This window comes from Emys orbicularis, chromosome 5 (genome assembly GCF_028017835.1).
Source record: "Emys orbicularis isolate rEmyOrb1 chromosome 5, rEmyOrb1.hap1, whole genome shotgun sequence".
NCBI classification, from domain to species: domain Eukaryota; kingdom Metazoa; phylum Chordata; order Testudines; family Emydidae; genus Emys; species Emys orbicularis.
The window spans coordinates 75,234,760-75,251,005 of NC_088687.1; the positions used below are offsets into that span (position 1 = coordinate 75,234,760).

The following is a 16,246-nucleotide window of genomic DNA, read 5'->3' on the forward strand; positions in this document are numbered from 1 at the left end:
CAATTGCTGTCGGTGGGTCTGGAACTGATGCAGTAGTGTCTTCCTCAGTCTGCTGACAGACAGCTTCAATGATTCAGTTACTGAGCAAGCAGCAGCAGAGTGAAATTACAAGACTCTAGTCAGTTTTACAATCACATTGTGGGCAGCACTAAGACTGTAAATAATTACTTCTTTCTTCTGCTGCTCCTTGAGAAAGCTATGAGTTACAACAGAGGAGGAACTAGAATTGGTCATAGAAGAGGAGGGCCCAAAAAATGGACGTTGGTGAAAAGAGACAGTAGGGGAGACCTACTTTTTTTGCAGTAGCCACCATGGGGATCTGAAAGGCAAAGAAAGATATCCTCCCACTTTCACCCTTCCAAGAGCTGGAACTTCAAATTTAGAATGAGCTCCTCAGTGGGGGTCTCCACTCTTGTCTTTTATATTTATCTCTAGCTAGTAGGTGTCCAGTAAACTTTTCAAATTCTAGATATAACTCTCACTGGAAAACACACACAAAGTTAAGCACTTGTGCAGGTGATTGCAGGTTTGGAGTCTTTTTTTAACTGTACCTTTAACTCAGCATTAACCTATTTAGTTTTTTGCATCAAGCTATTAGAATGGGGGAAATGTTAATGCCACTAACAGTGCTGTACTAGTTTTGTGCATTAACAGAGACTTCAGTTTCCAAGTGTGTAAAGCACTACATTTCCTATTAAAAAAAATCTTCCAAGGGGAATCCTATTCATATGCAATATCTTGTTCTAAAGTAACTTATCACTGAAAAGGCAATGTTCAGGATTGTTGGATCTAGACGATTCCTGCAGTGTGAACAGGAATTTGAAAAAAACTCACTAAACTGACTGACTGAATATACAAAAGCAGAACTGTTAAATAAATAACTGTTTTTACATGGCTGCTTTCCTGATAACTGCACTTGAACTACTACGCTAATTTTTCACAACTGTTGCACAAGATAAAAACAGAATGTTTAACTTTCAGTGCAGTTCATTTTTATCAGAAGAGTGCAACTGTGGAATGAAAGACAGGCTGGCCTAAGATTGCTGTCAGAAATACAAGCCAAAATTTGAGAAAATTCAGTGACTTCAGGAATTGTATTGAATTTACACCATTGTTATTTGCTCAGACAGTGTACAATTTGTTTCTGGTACACTAGTTTAATACTATGGACAAAAAGAGTACTCTATTTCAATGGGTCTACTCAACATGACTAAAGTGAAGCATGTACTTTGCATGGTATTGACCTGAAATTAGTTATACAGAAAGTTAGGAAGTTCTTTTGCTTATTGCTGCAACAGCTAGCACTGTGTAGGGGAACATAGTTTATTCTTTAAAGTAAAAATATCTACAAGGTATTCATTCTTTTCAATACTTAAGGAATAAGATTTGCCAGACAGGGCCACACACACGCTAAATCATTTTTAGGGCCTGACAACCTGGACTTGGTTCTTTGAAAGTTTTCACCTGTGCCGAGGCAGGTGCACATATCAGAGTTCCCATACATCAAATTACAAACATGCAGGGGAAAATAAAGTAAAAGTAGTATTTTATGAGAGAGGTCTGGTTCAATCAGGGTCCGAATCTGGTATGATGGTAGTTTTAAAAAAGGCAATTACAAACCCCCGTGGACTCTGTCTCTCTTTCCAAGCCACGTTAAAGGCGTAAACCCGGAACTGACCCCTTCTTCCACCTCACCAAGCTAGGAGCGGCAGCTTGGTGTTTGCACACCACATCCCAGCTTTACTCGTACAAATCCACCTCCTTAGGGAGACGTGTGAAAAGGCAACCTACAGTCAATATGAAAAACCCTCAGCGCTATAAATCAGCCACGTGGAGCTGTCGCTGCGGTGACTTCCTGCTTCAGATCATTTGAGCCGTTGGGTGCAGCTCAGCAGGGAAAAGACGAGACAAGCAGCAGAGGAATCGGGGCAGTTTAAAGGGTAGAGGAGGGGAGAAAAAGTTTGTGCCTGCAGCACGGTGACGGAGTGAGCAGGGGCGGCAGCAGCCGGTGGCGGAGGGAAGGCAGCAGATCAGCAGCCAGGGATCGGGGTAGAGCTAAAGAGAGGAGCAGCAGCAGCTGAGAGAAGGCGGCTGGAGCGAGTAGCAGCCGGAGCGGGGGGCGCAACGCCAGGCGCGGGCAGGGAGCGACGTGGGGGAGCCGAGCCCGGCTCCGGGCTGGGGAGGGAGTAGCTCAGGAGGGGCCGAGGCGGGCGGCTGCGGGGCAGCGGGAGTGGTAAGCGGTATCAGGGCGTAGCGCCGGGGGCCCGCCGGGGCTCGGGCCGGCGGGGGAGGATGCGGCTGAAGCTGGGCTTTCTGCTGCGCGCCGTGCTGCTGGCGGGCAGCTTCCTGGGGCTGCTGCTGCTCTGGTCCTCGCTGGCCCCCCGCGCCGAGGAGCTGAGCCCGCAGGGCAGGATGCGGGTGAGTGAGCGCTCCGGCGGGGCGGGGCGGTGTCTCCCCCAGTGCGGGGGGACGGGGAGGGGGTGTCTCCCGGCCCGCCCAGCTCCCTCCATGGGAGGCGGCTGCTCCTGGCAGGGCCCCCTCTTCTCCGGGCGGCGGCTGGTGCCCAGGCTGCGGCCTGTGGCGTTTGAAGGCCCGACCGGGGAGCTGCGGCCCCGGGCAGAGGCTGCTGCGGCCGGCCTGGGCAGCTGGGCTCCCCACAGGGTCCCTACGCCCGGGCACCATGCCCAGCCGTCCCCGCTGCAGAGCACGGGTGGGGCGGGCTTCGCCATGGCGGCCACCCCGGGGATCGAGCCCCGCTGGGCGCCCGGCGCCCCCGAGCCTGCCTTGACCCTGTGGCGCCGGGTAGGGGGAGTCCCTCCCGCCCGCCCCCGAGGCGGCCGATACCGGTGAGGGGGCCCGTGCAGCTCCCGGTGCAGCGGTAGCCTAGCCCCAAGAGGGGCTGGTTTTGGTGGGTGTAGCTCTCTTCTTCCCCCTCCCCCTCCCGGGGTGATGGTGGCGGCGGCGGCATGCAGCGCCCACTGACATGTCTCTGAGCAAACCTAGGGAGGATCAGGGACATTCAATTGAGAAGGGTACCAACAGGAGCCGAGGCTCTGGGTGTATCCTGCACTCACTGGCTTCATTAGAGCGACACTGACCGCCCACAGGCTTTGGAAGAGAGGGGAAGGGCTATGTTGTCCTGCGCCCGCCGGTGGTAGGAAATGCCCTGCCTTCTTCTGCGAACTAAGTGGCAGGAGCAAGAGCTGTACAGGACTAGTTATAGTTAATCAGTTTCAGTCGGAGGCAATCTTTTATATTAAAAAACAATGCCCTTACCTTGTTCGTTCTGGATAAGAGAGCACTGGCTCAGGTATATGCTTTCACTGCAGTAAACAATAGCTTGAACTGTGATCTCCTAATTGTCAAACACTTGATATGCATCTCAGCCTCGGTACTTCTGGTAGAGGCCCTTGCACCTCTGTATTCACTCCCTGGGAAAATGCACATAACAATCCTGGCCACTTTTAGTAAAAGCTACAGATTGCACCATTTTTGCCTAGGCCTTCCCAACTGATCTAATTCCTAACTGACTGGTTGGATTAAAGGCACATTTTGTCATAGTAAGATAATTAATGTCTCAATTTAAACTTTGTAAGGTGTCCAGATACCCCATAATGCTTACGTTTTACCATGTATTAAAAAACAGTACACATTTTCTTCTTTTCCCCCTTTCACAAACTTTCTTCATTCTCCTGTGATGTGGTAGCTCTCATCTCAACGGGCCCCCACTGTGCTCCACCTACTACAGACAGAGGAGCATTTGTGATGGAGACAAGAGGAGCAGATCCAGCAGGAAGAGTAACATGAAAAGCTCTTGCTGCTAGCATGATAGTAGTAGTTGGTGTGGGGGTGGCAGAACAGACCTTGTTCAGGGCTACAAGTCCCCACAGTGGAACAGTAGCATAGCCTTTGATATCTAGAACAACTGACTGCTATTCTAATAGAATTTTGTTCTTAAAATATTTCTTACCAGTAGCTTGTAAAAATACTATACTGAAGAGGTCTGAGAAACAAATGTGCATGCTCCCCAACTGCATGTGTTACTACAGCATTACTGCAGTTGAGAATAAACTGACTTGCCCTTGACTGGATTCGCAGTAGGTATTTCTATTTAGATCATATCTTGTAAGTGCTGCTCATCATGCTGAGGTTCAAAAGCTAAGTTTAAAGTAATCTTGGAGATCTTGCTTTAACCCACAAAAGCAAGCAAGGAAATTTTATAGTTAAAACTAAAAATCTGAAATGACATTCTGGCTTTCACTCATGTGGTGTTTGACTTTTATAGCTGAACACTTTGCATAATAACCAAGAGAAAGTTAGTTTGTATAATTTTTAACTTGTGAAAATTAGTAGGCTCTTTCAAGAGATGTTGCTATCTTTTGAAACTTGTACAGTTTGTTGAATCTTGGCAGATATGGTTGAGATGACAGATTATAATGGCTCCTGAGTTCTCACGGTTGATTAGAAAACTCATTTTCTAATTTCTGATCTGTCCTTCTAAAACATGTTTTTTGCCTGTACAATAAACCCGTGTTTAAAATCTTTAGAATTTTTACTTGCACATGAATTTTCTTGTCTGTGACATTTCAGTTTAAATTCACTAAAATCATTTATTTTTAGTGCTTATGAAGGGTGTTAGACTTGACAGCTGTGGAATCTCAAGTCGCCTAAAAGAATAGGCAAATCATAGGTAGTAGTTATTGAGAGGTAATGCAGAGTATATCCTCACAGCAAGGAAAAACCCATGGCTGGGCTGTGCCCACTGGCTTGGGCTTGTGTGCCTTGGGCTGCAGGGCTGTTTCATTGGAGCCTGAGCTCTGGGACCCTCCTGCCTCAGGGGTTCCTAGAACCTGGTCTGCAGCCTGAGCCAAAAAGTCTACACAGCAATGAAACAGCCCTGCTGGCCGAGCTCTGTGAGCCCGAGTCAGCTGGAACAGGCTGTTTAGTTGCAGCTTGAGGTGGCTCCTACTGGTCACTATTGAGGTGCACTCCCGATGTGAAGAATCTTGCACTGTCTCTGTGTGCCTGTATTGATTAAAATAAGGACTGTAGTGTAATGAAACTGCCACCTTTCACAAACACTGAATTCACTCAGCTAAAATGACAGGTTTCAAAGTAACAGCCGTGTTAGTCTGTATCCGCAAAAAGAACAGGAGTACTTGTGGCACCTTAGAGACTAACAAATTTATTTCAGCATAAGCTTTCGTGGGCTACAGCTCACTTCTTCAGATGCATAGAGTGAAACACACAGACAGAAGATATTTATACATACAGAGAACATGAAAAGGTGGAAGTACGCATACCAATTGTAAGAGACCAATCAATTGAGATGAGCTATCAGTAGCAGCAGAAGAAAAAACTTTGAAGTGATAATCGAGATGACCCATAGAAGGTGTGAGGAGAACTTAACATGGGGGAAAAAAATTCAATTAGTGTAATAACCCAACCATTCCCAGTCTCTGTTTAGACCTAAGTTAATTGTGTCTAATTTGCATATTAATTTGAGTTCAGCAGTCTCTCTTTGGAGTCTGTTTTTGAAGTTTTTTTGTTGCAAAACTGATACCTTCAAGTCAGTCACTGAGTGATTAGAAACTGATGAATTCCACCATGACCTCAGGGGGTCATGAGGTTATTGCATGGGGGGTCGTGAGCTGTCAGCCTCCACCCCAAATCCCGCTTTGCCTCCAGCATTTATAATGGTGTTATAAATTAAAAACACTTTTTTATATATTTAAGGGAGGGTCGCACTCAGCAGCTTGCTATGTGAAAGGGGTCACCAGTACACAAGTTTGAGAACCACTGCGCTAGCAGAAAGCTGCTTGTTTACTGTGCATGCACAATTGCTGCTTGGTTCAAGCTGTTAGAGCTATCTTGGGTCACATATAAGAAGACTGATTTGGAAACCACTTCCAGCTGAGGCATGTAACTTCAATAACTCGGGCATAGGTTAGGGGTTTGTTGTGGGAGTGGGTGGGTGAGATTCTGTGGCCTGCGTTGTGCAGGAGATCAGACTGGATGATCATAGTGGTCCTTTCTGACCTTGAAGTCTATGTAGCAAGAGCAGGTCTGAAATGTGTGGATCTGGGGAAGAGGTATTCTATCAATGGTTACCTATAGATGATATATGCAGGTTGAACTACTCAGACTTTTAATTTTGTGATAAGCATTTAATCATACATTTTGGAAAACTACACTTTATTTCTAATGACGACTTAAATGTGTTTCTCTGCGTTAAATACACTATCAAAGAGAAAAATCTAATCCAAGTGACTAGGTCTTAATTTGTTAGTCAGGTGAATTGGTTATTTTGTTTACAATCACTTACTTTATGTATCTTGTAGTTTGTGTGCTTGATGCTTTATGTATAAAAACAAGGTCCATGCCCTGAAACTAAAATACAGCCAACAAAAGTAGCAGTTAGTGGGATTTCAGCTCAGTGTTAGTATGCCCCATGGTGCAGGGGGTTAAGAATGATTTGGAGGAGGATAAAGAGGATGGTTAGCGAATGGTGACTCAATGGGTGACATAGAATAAAGCATTGAATTTGGAGTTGGTTAAGGAGACCAATGGAGCAATTGTGTAGTGCCCACTGACCAGTCTTTTCTGTGGTGGTTTTTTTTTTTTAAGCAGATAAAAAAACATGCATAAGACAAAATTGCTGATCTAGGAACGTTACTACATTTGAAAGTATGGTGATAACTGTTATGTTGGACATAACACTTGATGACACTATCCTGTATTTACACAAGAGATTTGTACCTCTAGGGATGTTCTTTTGTTTTTGTTGTTGAAAATGCTAATGTTAGAAACACTGGTAATGTTCCAAATCTTTCCAAACGCAATTTATCATTAAATACATTGTCAGTGGTCTGTGGAACAGCTGATATATGACTTAACATTTCTCATGTTAAAAATCTATTTTGTATCTAAAAATTAGGAGGCAACTTATGTATTGATTTCCTATAACTTTCAGTTCTTTAACAATCAAAGTTGTTGCATTCAGGTTGGAAGGAACATGAAGCTATAAATGTCTTGTTTAGCAGCAGTGAAAAAGGTCAGGATAATCATAGGGTGAATCCAAAGGAATTGGGTGTGGGGAAGAAAATATGCCATTGTATAAAACCATGGTTGAGACTCCACTGGGGCTAGGAGTACTGTGTCCAGTTTTGGGAAACTTATCTCTGTAGGGATGTACAAATTTTGGAGAAGATTCAGATAAATAAAGGTATATAGTTTCTTCATTATAACCTGAGTAGTTTGCAGAGCGATTCTAATCTAAAAGTGACTTGGTGAAAAAATGAATTCTTCTCTGCTTGGCAGTAATCCTATATGAAATAAACTAATTTTACAAGTAGAAAGAATTCTTTTTTGTGTTTTCCCCAAAACTACCAGCCTGCAAGAGATCTCCGTGTTGGGTTCTTTTTCTTGTGTGTCATTACCTGCAGTAAAGGTTCTATTGGCCAGATTGTCCTCAATTGAAGCTGTGCAACTCCACAGCCTTCAGTCAGGCTGTACAAGTTTAACTGATTGGAAGTTAGTAAATAATTCTGATTTGTTCATTATATGTACATAAGAAGATATCACAATGACCTTTTAAGGGAATTATATGAACTGAGCAACAACAGAAAAACATGGACACTAAAATGGAGGGGCAGGAAGAAAAACTTGGGCTAAGTATACGGAGGGCTGTCATCATTGTAAAAAGGCAGTCAACATTTGAAATTATTTGCTTTTAGAAATAATGGAGGAATTTACATTATAAAGATTCTAGGAAAAGAAGTAATTGCTTGTCTCACCACTGGTATTTGGGGTATAAATGGGATTAAAATCTTAACTATGGCAAATTTCTTGTTCTTATATTGGAATTTACAATGTGTACCTAACACATCAGCCTCTGGGGTATATCTATATAATAGCATACGTATTGAAACATGATTGACTGTTTTAGGGGGAAGGCGAGACTTTCTCCTAGGGTATATCAACAGAGATGGATTTACAAAGTAAAAGTAAAAACGAACTATACAAAATCCAGAAAATGAACAGTTTGGGGTGGGAGAGAGGAAGGAGGACAAAAGTCCACAAATGATTGAATGGTGTAAACCTCAAAGACAGGAGGAATCATTAAGAATTAGAGTGGAGTAATGTGAGAAATGATGGGATATAATTTTAAAGAGTACAATTTTAGGTTAAATATCAGGAAGGGGGAGATTATTCCAGTGTCATAATCTCCCAAGGAAAGTGGTGGATGCCCTTATTTCTAAACACTTGTTAAAAACCAGTCTTGGTAAAGTACTAGAAAATGTGTTGTGCTTAACAATCTTGTGTAGGTAGTATGGTTGACTAGAAAAACCTACTCTCTAGGTCTTTGAGTCTTATTTTTCTGTGGCTGTTGGTATTTGGGTTTGGAGCACTCATCAAGGGTCATTTGTTTGGATGAAGAGTGATGTTGCCTACTAATACGCTATGTAACAATTAATTAACAATACTTAACTCTTTGATATCCTCTCTGTTTTAATGAACATTAGTCAAGCAGCAGTCTAACCAGTTCAGAAGCTAGTATGCTTTTGACTAGTGGTTCTCAAACAGCACTTCTGCAGAGTTGTTTCCAGATTAAACACAGGTTTGTGTTAGAATATTTGTTGCAGCAACATATCTTGTCTACTATGAGGCAGCTTTATCCAATAGAAAAACAGCTCATGTATTCATGTCGTGCAAAGCACATATCTAACAAGTGTATTTCACACATTCTATTTCTAATGATTGCTGTGGGTGGGTATTAATAGACTAGTCTTATCTGAATTCTGTTTCTAAATAGTGTAGCAAGGAATTTTATAATTACTACTTTTCTGAAATGGCTTTGTCTGCATTATGTTCAATTATACTGATAAGATTATTGTTTCTGTCGCTAGGTATTACTCTACAAATTCTATTCAAACAATAATGCAGTTTCTATATAGGAAGCAGAAGAAAAAATCTAGACCAGATTGCTGAAAGTCTTTTTTCAAGCCATACAATCTAAAAATAGGCTAGAATTTAATTTTTTACTACTAAGGCTAAATAATGCACGTGTCCACTAAGCATTATAAACACGTAGGCACAGCAGGGAGTAAAATTCTAATAAACCATATAAGCTTTCAAGAAACAAGTGTGTGGAATTGTATGATATTCCGAGGTGCAATCCAGAGCAGCGAGGTGCTGTGTTACCACTTCCTTGCAACCTCGGGTGCCTCACATTGTTTTGCTGCGGTAGCGCCAATCTGGGCCGCTCACAAACAGCCATGCAGCATGCAAGTAATACCCTGAGTGTTTGTGCATAACTGTAGCTTGTCAGCCACATGTCAGTCACACTCTGGTTTCCACCAGCCTTGGTTATCACTCGCAGGATGATCCCAACACACTCCGTCTCAGATTTCCCCCCAAAATATATGTTCTGCACTGTCTAGCCCTCTCCTGGACAGTCCAGATATATTAGGTCCATTGCTCCTCAAAGGAGATCAGTATACAACAATTTGTTACCATAAATGAAGTTACCCACACAGTTCAGTTTAAAGACAATACTGGATTGGTTTTAATTAAAGAATAAAACGAGTTTATTTAACTACAAAGAGATTTTAAGTGAGTACAAGTACCAGGCATTAAAGTCAGAAATGGTTACAAGAGAAATAAAGATAAAACTCTTTCTAGTGCTAAAACTTAACAAACTAGACTTGGTTGAAGGTAAAATTCTTACCTCATGCTCCATGCAATAGGGCTGACCCAGTTTCAGGTCAGGATCTCTCCCAAAGTCCAAACATTTTTTCTTTTGTCTTTTTAGGTGAAAATGAAAGATGGGAATAGGGAGCGAGAACTTGGAATGTTTTTGCACTTCACTTTATAGTTCCGTCCTTCTTTTGAAATGTGTTTTCCTGAGGGTTACCCCTAGATAAAGTTTGTTCCTACTGTGAGGTTGGATCATGGAGTCTTGTGGTGAAAAAGGTTCCATGCTGTTGTTTGCTAAGATGCAGATCAGTTTGTTCCTGCCCTCCTCTCTTCTCCCTTCCCCGCCAAAGAATGGCCACTTGATAGGTGATTGCCCATTAACTTTGACACCAGTAGAGGTGCGTGTCAGCTTGTCCTTTGTCTTTAGTTTGCCCACTCCCCAGATATGTCTGGTAAACACACTTCAGTCATGATTTCAGCTTATGTTTATAACTTTACATATAATATTACTACACACATTTGATCATGATATTTTTTGATCAGTGAGTTCTTAGTTTTCAAATACTACCTCACAAGGCATATTTTGTACAAAGAGTATTACAATAGTGTGTACCATGTGAATACAGGGTTGCATTCCATCACAGACCCCTTCTGCTTTGTAAGTCTTGCACCCTTCACTCCCTGCACCAGCAGCCAGGAGTAGGATGGTGAATAATAGTGAAAATAGTATAATGCCATTATATAAATCAATGGTACTCTCTTACCTTGAATACTGTATTCATTTCTTGCTCTCTTTCTGGAATAGAAATGTTTCAAAGACCGATGAGAATGATTAGAGGCATGGAAAACTTCTTTATTAAGAAAGGGTGGGAGGAAAAATTGGGACTGTTTACTTTAGAGAGGAGGTGAATTAGAGGTGACATTAAAAAAGTATACAAAATAACAGTATAGAAAAGATAGAGATTTTCTGGTTCCTTCCCATAGTGCAGGATGAAGGGGACATTCAGTGAGAATGAAAGGGAGCAAATTCAGAACTGAAAAAAGGAAACAAATTTTCACATAATTTGCCCATGAAATTCACTTCCAAAAGATATCATTGAGGCAAAGAGTTTAGCAGAATTAAAAAAGAAAATGGACATCTATTAACATTTGTATTATGGTCGCACCTAGAGGTCTCATTCAGGATCAAGGCCTTGTTATGCTAGGTGCTGGACAGAGACAATAAAAGACAATCCTTTGTTCTGAAAAGTTTACAAGCTTGCAGTCTAAAACAAACGTAATCAGAAATGACTAGCCAAACAAAATACATTCTCTTAATTAACAGGGCATATTTTTTAAAGCTTCCCTTTGTATGGATAAGAAGAATATCCAGTACCATGAGATTAGAATTAAAAAGCCAAAAGTTTGGGTAAGAATGCAAGCACTCATGCTCAAAGCATAAGCCACCCTTACACTAATGCGGGGTTAGGAAGAAACTTTCCCTATGGGGAGTTTATTCCTTAACTGCCTACTGCAGTGTAAAGGACAGATCTGGATTAATTTTAAAGTCCAAGCTGAACCTGAACCCAAGCCAAGCAGCGCTGACCTGAACTCGACCGAAGAGTGTTGTCATTTTCAGAACTGACCCTGACACTTCCCCACCCGCCAAATCTGTGCCAGCACCGCTGCCTTGTCTTTGGGGGATGACCTTCATTGGGGCTTCCCTGTGCCCCCAATCCATCTCTAGCCACCTACTGCCTGTGGGGTCAGCACGACAACAGGGGCTCCATGCCCCACTCCTTCCAGCCACTGCTATCTCACCGCACTGTGTGCGCTGTGGAGTTAGAGACACTGCAACTTGTCATCACACTCACTCTGCACCACACATGAGCACAGTGAAGTGGCAGCAGCTGGCAGGAGGGAGGCACACAGGTGGTGCTGTGCTGACCCCACAGGCAGGAGGAGGTGATTAGAGATGGCTCAGCTGAGCTTGAGCTTGTGAGGGTCAGGCTTGTCGTCAGACCTGACCCAACCCAACACTTGTAGTTGGGTCCCGTTGGGTTGCAAGGCTCTATTGTGGTGGCGTTTTTGCAACTTTTTTCTGAAGCAGCTGGTACTGGCTGCTGTTGGAGACAGGATGCTGGGCTAGATGGGCCACCGGTTTGAGTCAGTATTTCAATGTGTATGTTTGGAAAGGGGAGGAAGTTATGTGTTTACTAGACACCTACTTGCAAGACATAGTAATTTACTCCTGGGGGAATTTTGCGCCACTGTGGAATGCAGAATTTTGCAGAATTCCCTGTTTCCCCCCGCAGAATTTCTGGCTGCCTCTTTGGACCGCTGGACTCTGCAGAGCCCCAGCTCAGAGTGAGCGGAATGCTCAGCCTGGCAGGGCTGGAGGTGCATGCTCTTTGATCCTCATTCTCCCAAGGACAGGAGAGGGCCTGGGAGACCCAGCTCTGGCAAAGGATGAGGAAGGGCAGGGCCACACCACACCACACCATTTCCCCCGGTGGGACAGTAAAGAAATTGGAAGGGAGTAATGACTCTGGGGGTGCTGGTGTCTGGGCTGGGGCTGCCCCGCAGCTGGGATCTGAGGGGTAAAGGGTGCTGTGGCTGGGCTGTGTGGAGAGGGGGGTGCTGGTGTCTAGGGGTTGCCCCATGGCTGGGCTCTGTGGGGAAGGGGGTGCTGGTGGCTGGGCTGGGGGGTGCTCCACGGCTGGGCTCTGTGGGGAGGGGTGACTGGTGTCTGGGCTGGGGGTTCCTTAGTTGAGATTCTTTTGGACCCCTTGCAGTATAAATCAGAACAGGATTTTTCTTTTTTCTCTTCAGGAGTCTGGCCAAAACTGTGTAACAGTCTAGTTGTGAAAAAGCTAGTATATTCAGTAAGGTATCTGTGTCTAAGGGGAAATTTAAAAGGAAGAAAAGTGGCAAGCTTAACATATTATAGTAGATCGGGGAGGAGCTCAGTTGTAGTGAGCTTCTGTTGTAATCCAAAATGAAAAGGTTCCAATTCTGAAAATATGTGCCTTTTTATGCGGGAAGAATATATATGCTTATGCCTTTGGTTTTTCACTGGGGTGGTGGTTTGGTTTTGGGGGAATATAAGGGAAAATCACAACACTGTTTTTGTGCAACTCGTTGGGAAAATTATGAGTTACTATTACAGTACTCTTATTGGATAAAGACTCAAACTGTTTCTGTTGATTATTTTGTAATAAGCATTTATTGCTTGTTATAGAAAATGTTAAAGTGCCACTGTGAACTTGAATCAGTTTTAAAATGATTTAAAAATAGTTTGTAATGGTGTACCTCCCATGAGTCCCTCTGCCAGTCTGTGGTTTTACAATCACATTTTTCTATGTAAGGCCAACCTTCTCACAGATTTTTTGTGTCCCAGTCTTTGGGTGTCCAACCATAGACACCTTGTGCCTGATTTTTCAGAGACACTGAGGACCCACCATTCCCAGTGAGGGATTAAAGAACAAAATCTGTTTTCACTTGTTTTGTACAGTTGAAAGTGTTTTGTTTATGGTCATTTTCACTGTTTCCATGTACTCACATGGATCCTGACCCACTGCCCATTGAATGGGATGGGCGGTAGGTCAGATCCTTGGACCCTGATTCGACAATGAGCTCCATGCAGGCATTCAGATTTATTGATGTCATTGGGGCTCTGTAAGGTGCAGTGTTTGGCCTGCATGGAGCTTGTTTTATAATCAAGGCCTTAGTCACTTTTCACCTATTGTGTGAGACCCCCTCAGAAAAGGAAAGAGGAAACATTTACAGCCAGATTTTTAGAAGTATTAACTAATTTTGCGTATCTTAAGCAAAGACTGACTAACTATACAGAAAACACAGTGAGTTTACTATACCCAAAGCACAGCCAAACATGGAAAGTAAATGGCACAATTTTTTCTTAAATCTTAGTTACAGTAATTTCTAGTGTTGCTCCTTACAATAGTAGGTTAAATATTTTCAGACAAAAGTACATTTTTTTTAAATGTATGCTTCCCTCTAAATATCCTTTGAAAAAGGTTTTAAAAAATCTTCATGTCTATTCAAACACTTGCCAGGGTGACTAAAGAGGAACTTAAAAAAATCTGTTCGATATTTTGCAAATAAAATGACACTACTGTGACAGGTTGGATCACAGAAACCCCCCTGGGAGCTGCCAACTGATGTGCCGAGACTACCCCTGCTCCTATTTTCCCTGCCAGCTCAGGACTCCAGCACCTTGTCTTGCTGAGCCAGACACTCCCGTCTGCTCCAACACAGACCCAGGGTCTGAATTACTTGCCCCAAAGCTGCAGGTTTACCTGAAAACCGCTCACAGAAGTGTGCTTGTCTTTAGCACTCAGATGCCCAACTCCCAATGGGGTCTAAACCCAAATAAATCCGTTTTACCCTGTATAAAGCTTATACAGGGTAAACTCATAAATTGTTCGCCCTCTATAACACTGATAGAGAGAGATGCACAGTTGTTTGCTCCCCCAGATATTAATACATACTCTGAGTTAATTACTAAGTAAAAAGTGATTTTATTAAATACAGACAGTAGGATTTAAGTGGTTCCAAGTAGTAACAGACAGAACAAAGTAAGTCAGCAAGCAAAATAAAATAAAATGTGCAAATCTATGTCTAATCAAACTGAATACAGATAATCTCACCCTCAGAGATGCTTCAGTACGTTTTTTTTCCCTCCGACTGGACACCTTCTAGGCCTGGGCACAATTCTTTCCCCTGGTACAGCTCTTGTTCCAGCTCAGGTGATAGCTAGGGGATTCTTCATGATGGCTCCTCCCCTCCTTGTTCTCTTCCACCCCTTTATATATCTTTTGCATAAGGCGGGAACCCTTTGTCCCTCTGGGTTCTCTTCCCCCCCCCCCCCCCGGAAAAGCACCAGGTTAAAGATGGATTCCAGTTCAGGTGACATGATCACATGTCACTGCAAGACTTCATTACCCACTTGCCAGCACACACACATACAGGAAGACTCACAGGTAAACACAGCCATCTGCAGACAATGGTCCAGGTTAATGAGAGTCATCAAGATTCCAAACCACCATTAATGGCCCACACTTTGCATAATTACAATAGGCCCTCAGTTATATTTTGTATCTAAAACTAGAAATATGAGAGTGGTACATTTATACAAATAGGATGATCACGCTCAGTAGATTATAAGCTTTGTAATGATACCTTACAAGAGACCTTTTGCATGAAGCATATTCCAGCTACATTATATTCACTTATTATCATGGTTTTTATAAAACCATATAGACTGCACAACGTCACAACTACTATTCCACACTCTCTATTGCAGAGGTGGGCAAACTATGGCTCGCGGGCCACATCTGGCCCACGGGACTGTCCTGCCCGGCCCCTGAGCTCCTGGCCGGGGAGGGTAGCCTCTGGCTCCTTCCTGGGCAGCGCTCTAGGCAGCGGGGCTGCGTGCTCTTGCTGGGCAGCGGGGCTGCGTGGTCTTGCACCGGCCGGGCGGCGCGGCTGCCAGAGCTGCATGGTAAGAGGGCCAGGGGATTGGATAAGGGGCAGGGAGTCCCGGGGAACAGTCAGGGGACAGGGAGAAAGGGGCAGTTAGATGGACTGGAGGTTCCGGTCAGGGGACGGGGAATGGGGCAGGTAGGGCTGGATAGGCGTGGGAGTCCCGGGGGGGCTTGTCAGGGGGCGGGGGTGTGGATAGGGGTTGGGGCAGTCAGGGGACAGAGGGGGGGTGTTGGATGGGGGTGGGCTCCTGGGGGGGCAGTTAGGGGACAAGGAGTGGGCGGAGGTTGGATGGATCAGTGGTTCTGAGGGGGGCGGATGGGGGCGGAGGCCAGGCTGTTTGGGGAGGCACAGCCTTCCTACCCGGCCCTCCATACAGTTTTGCAACCCCGATGTGGCCCTCAGGCCAAAAAGTTTCAAGTACAGTCTCTACACCAGGTTTGTTGGGCTGTCATTTTTAGAAAGCTTTTAAAATGTTTAACATCACTGTTCTGTGCAGTAGTGGCTTTTCAGTGGTCAGGCAATGGGACATTTTAAAGTATCAGTTAATCAAAAACTTAATTATTTTTTAAAATGTGGAAGTCTGGGCCAGCGAGCATTGTGGTATTTGGCGCTCATCACAGATGGTGCATCAGGTGCTTTCCAGATTCTGAGGGCCATTTAAAATAGGCTATTACAGGGGTGGGCAAACTTTTTGACCCGAGGGCCACATTGGGGTTGCAAAACTGTATGGAGGGCCGGGTAGGGAAGGCTGTGCCTCCCCAAACATCCTGGCCCCTGCCCCCGACAGCCCCCCTCAGAACCCGCAGCCCATCCAACCCCCCGTGCTCCTTGTCCCCTAACCACCCCCTCCCGGGACCCCCCACCGCAACCACCCCCCGCCCCGACTGCCCCCCCGGGACCCCACCCCCTATCCAACCCTCCTGTTCCCAGTCCTCTGACTGCCCTGACCCCTATCCACAACCCTGCCCCCTGACAAGCCCCCTGGGACCTCGCGCCTATCCAACCCCCGTTCCCCGCCCCCTGACAGGCCCCCAGGGACTCCCATGCTTATCCAACCCCC

At 44.5% G+C, this 16,246-nt stretch overlaps 1 protein-coding gene across 1 annotated transcript in view; it reads left to right on the plus strand.

Moving 5' to 3' along the window:
- The first annotated feature begins 2,292 nt into the window (after positions 1-2,292).
- Positions 2,293-16,246, plus strand: part of GALNT7 (polypeptide N-acetylgalactosaminyltransferase 7) — a 116,353-nt gene continuing 102,399 nt past the window's right edge. Inside the window, exon 1 of the mRNA XM_065404843.1 lies at positions 2,293-2,418. Within this exon, the coding sequence (XP_065260915.1) occupies positions 2,293-2,418 (126 nt within the window). The remainder of the gene's footprint in view (positions 2,419-16,246) is intronic.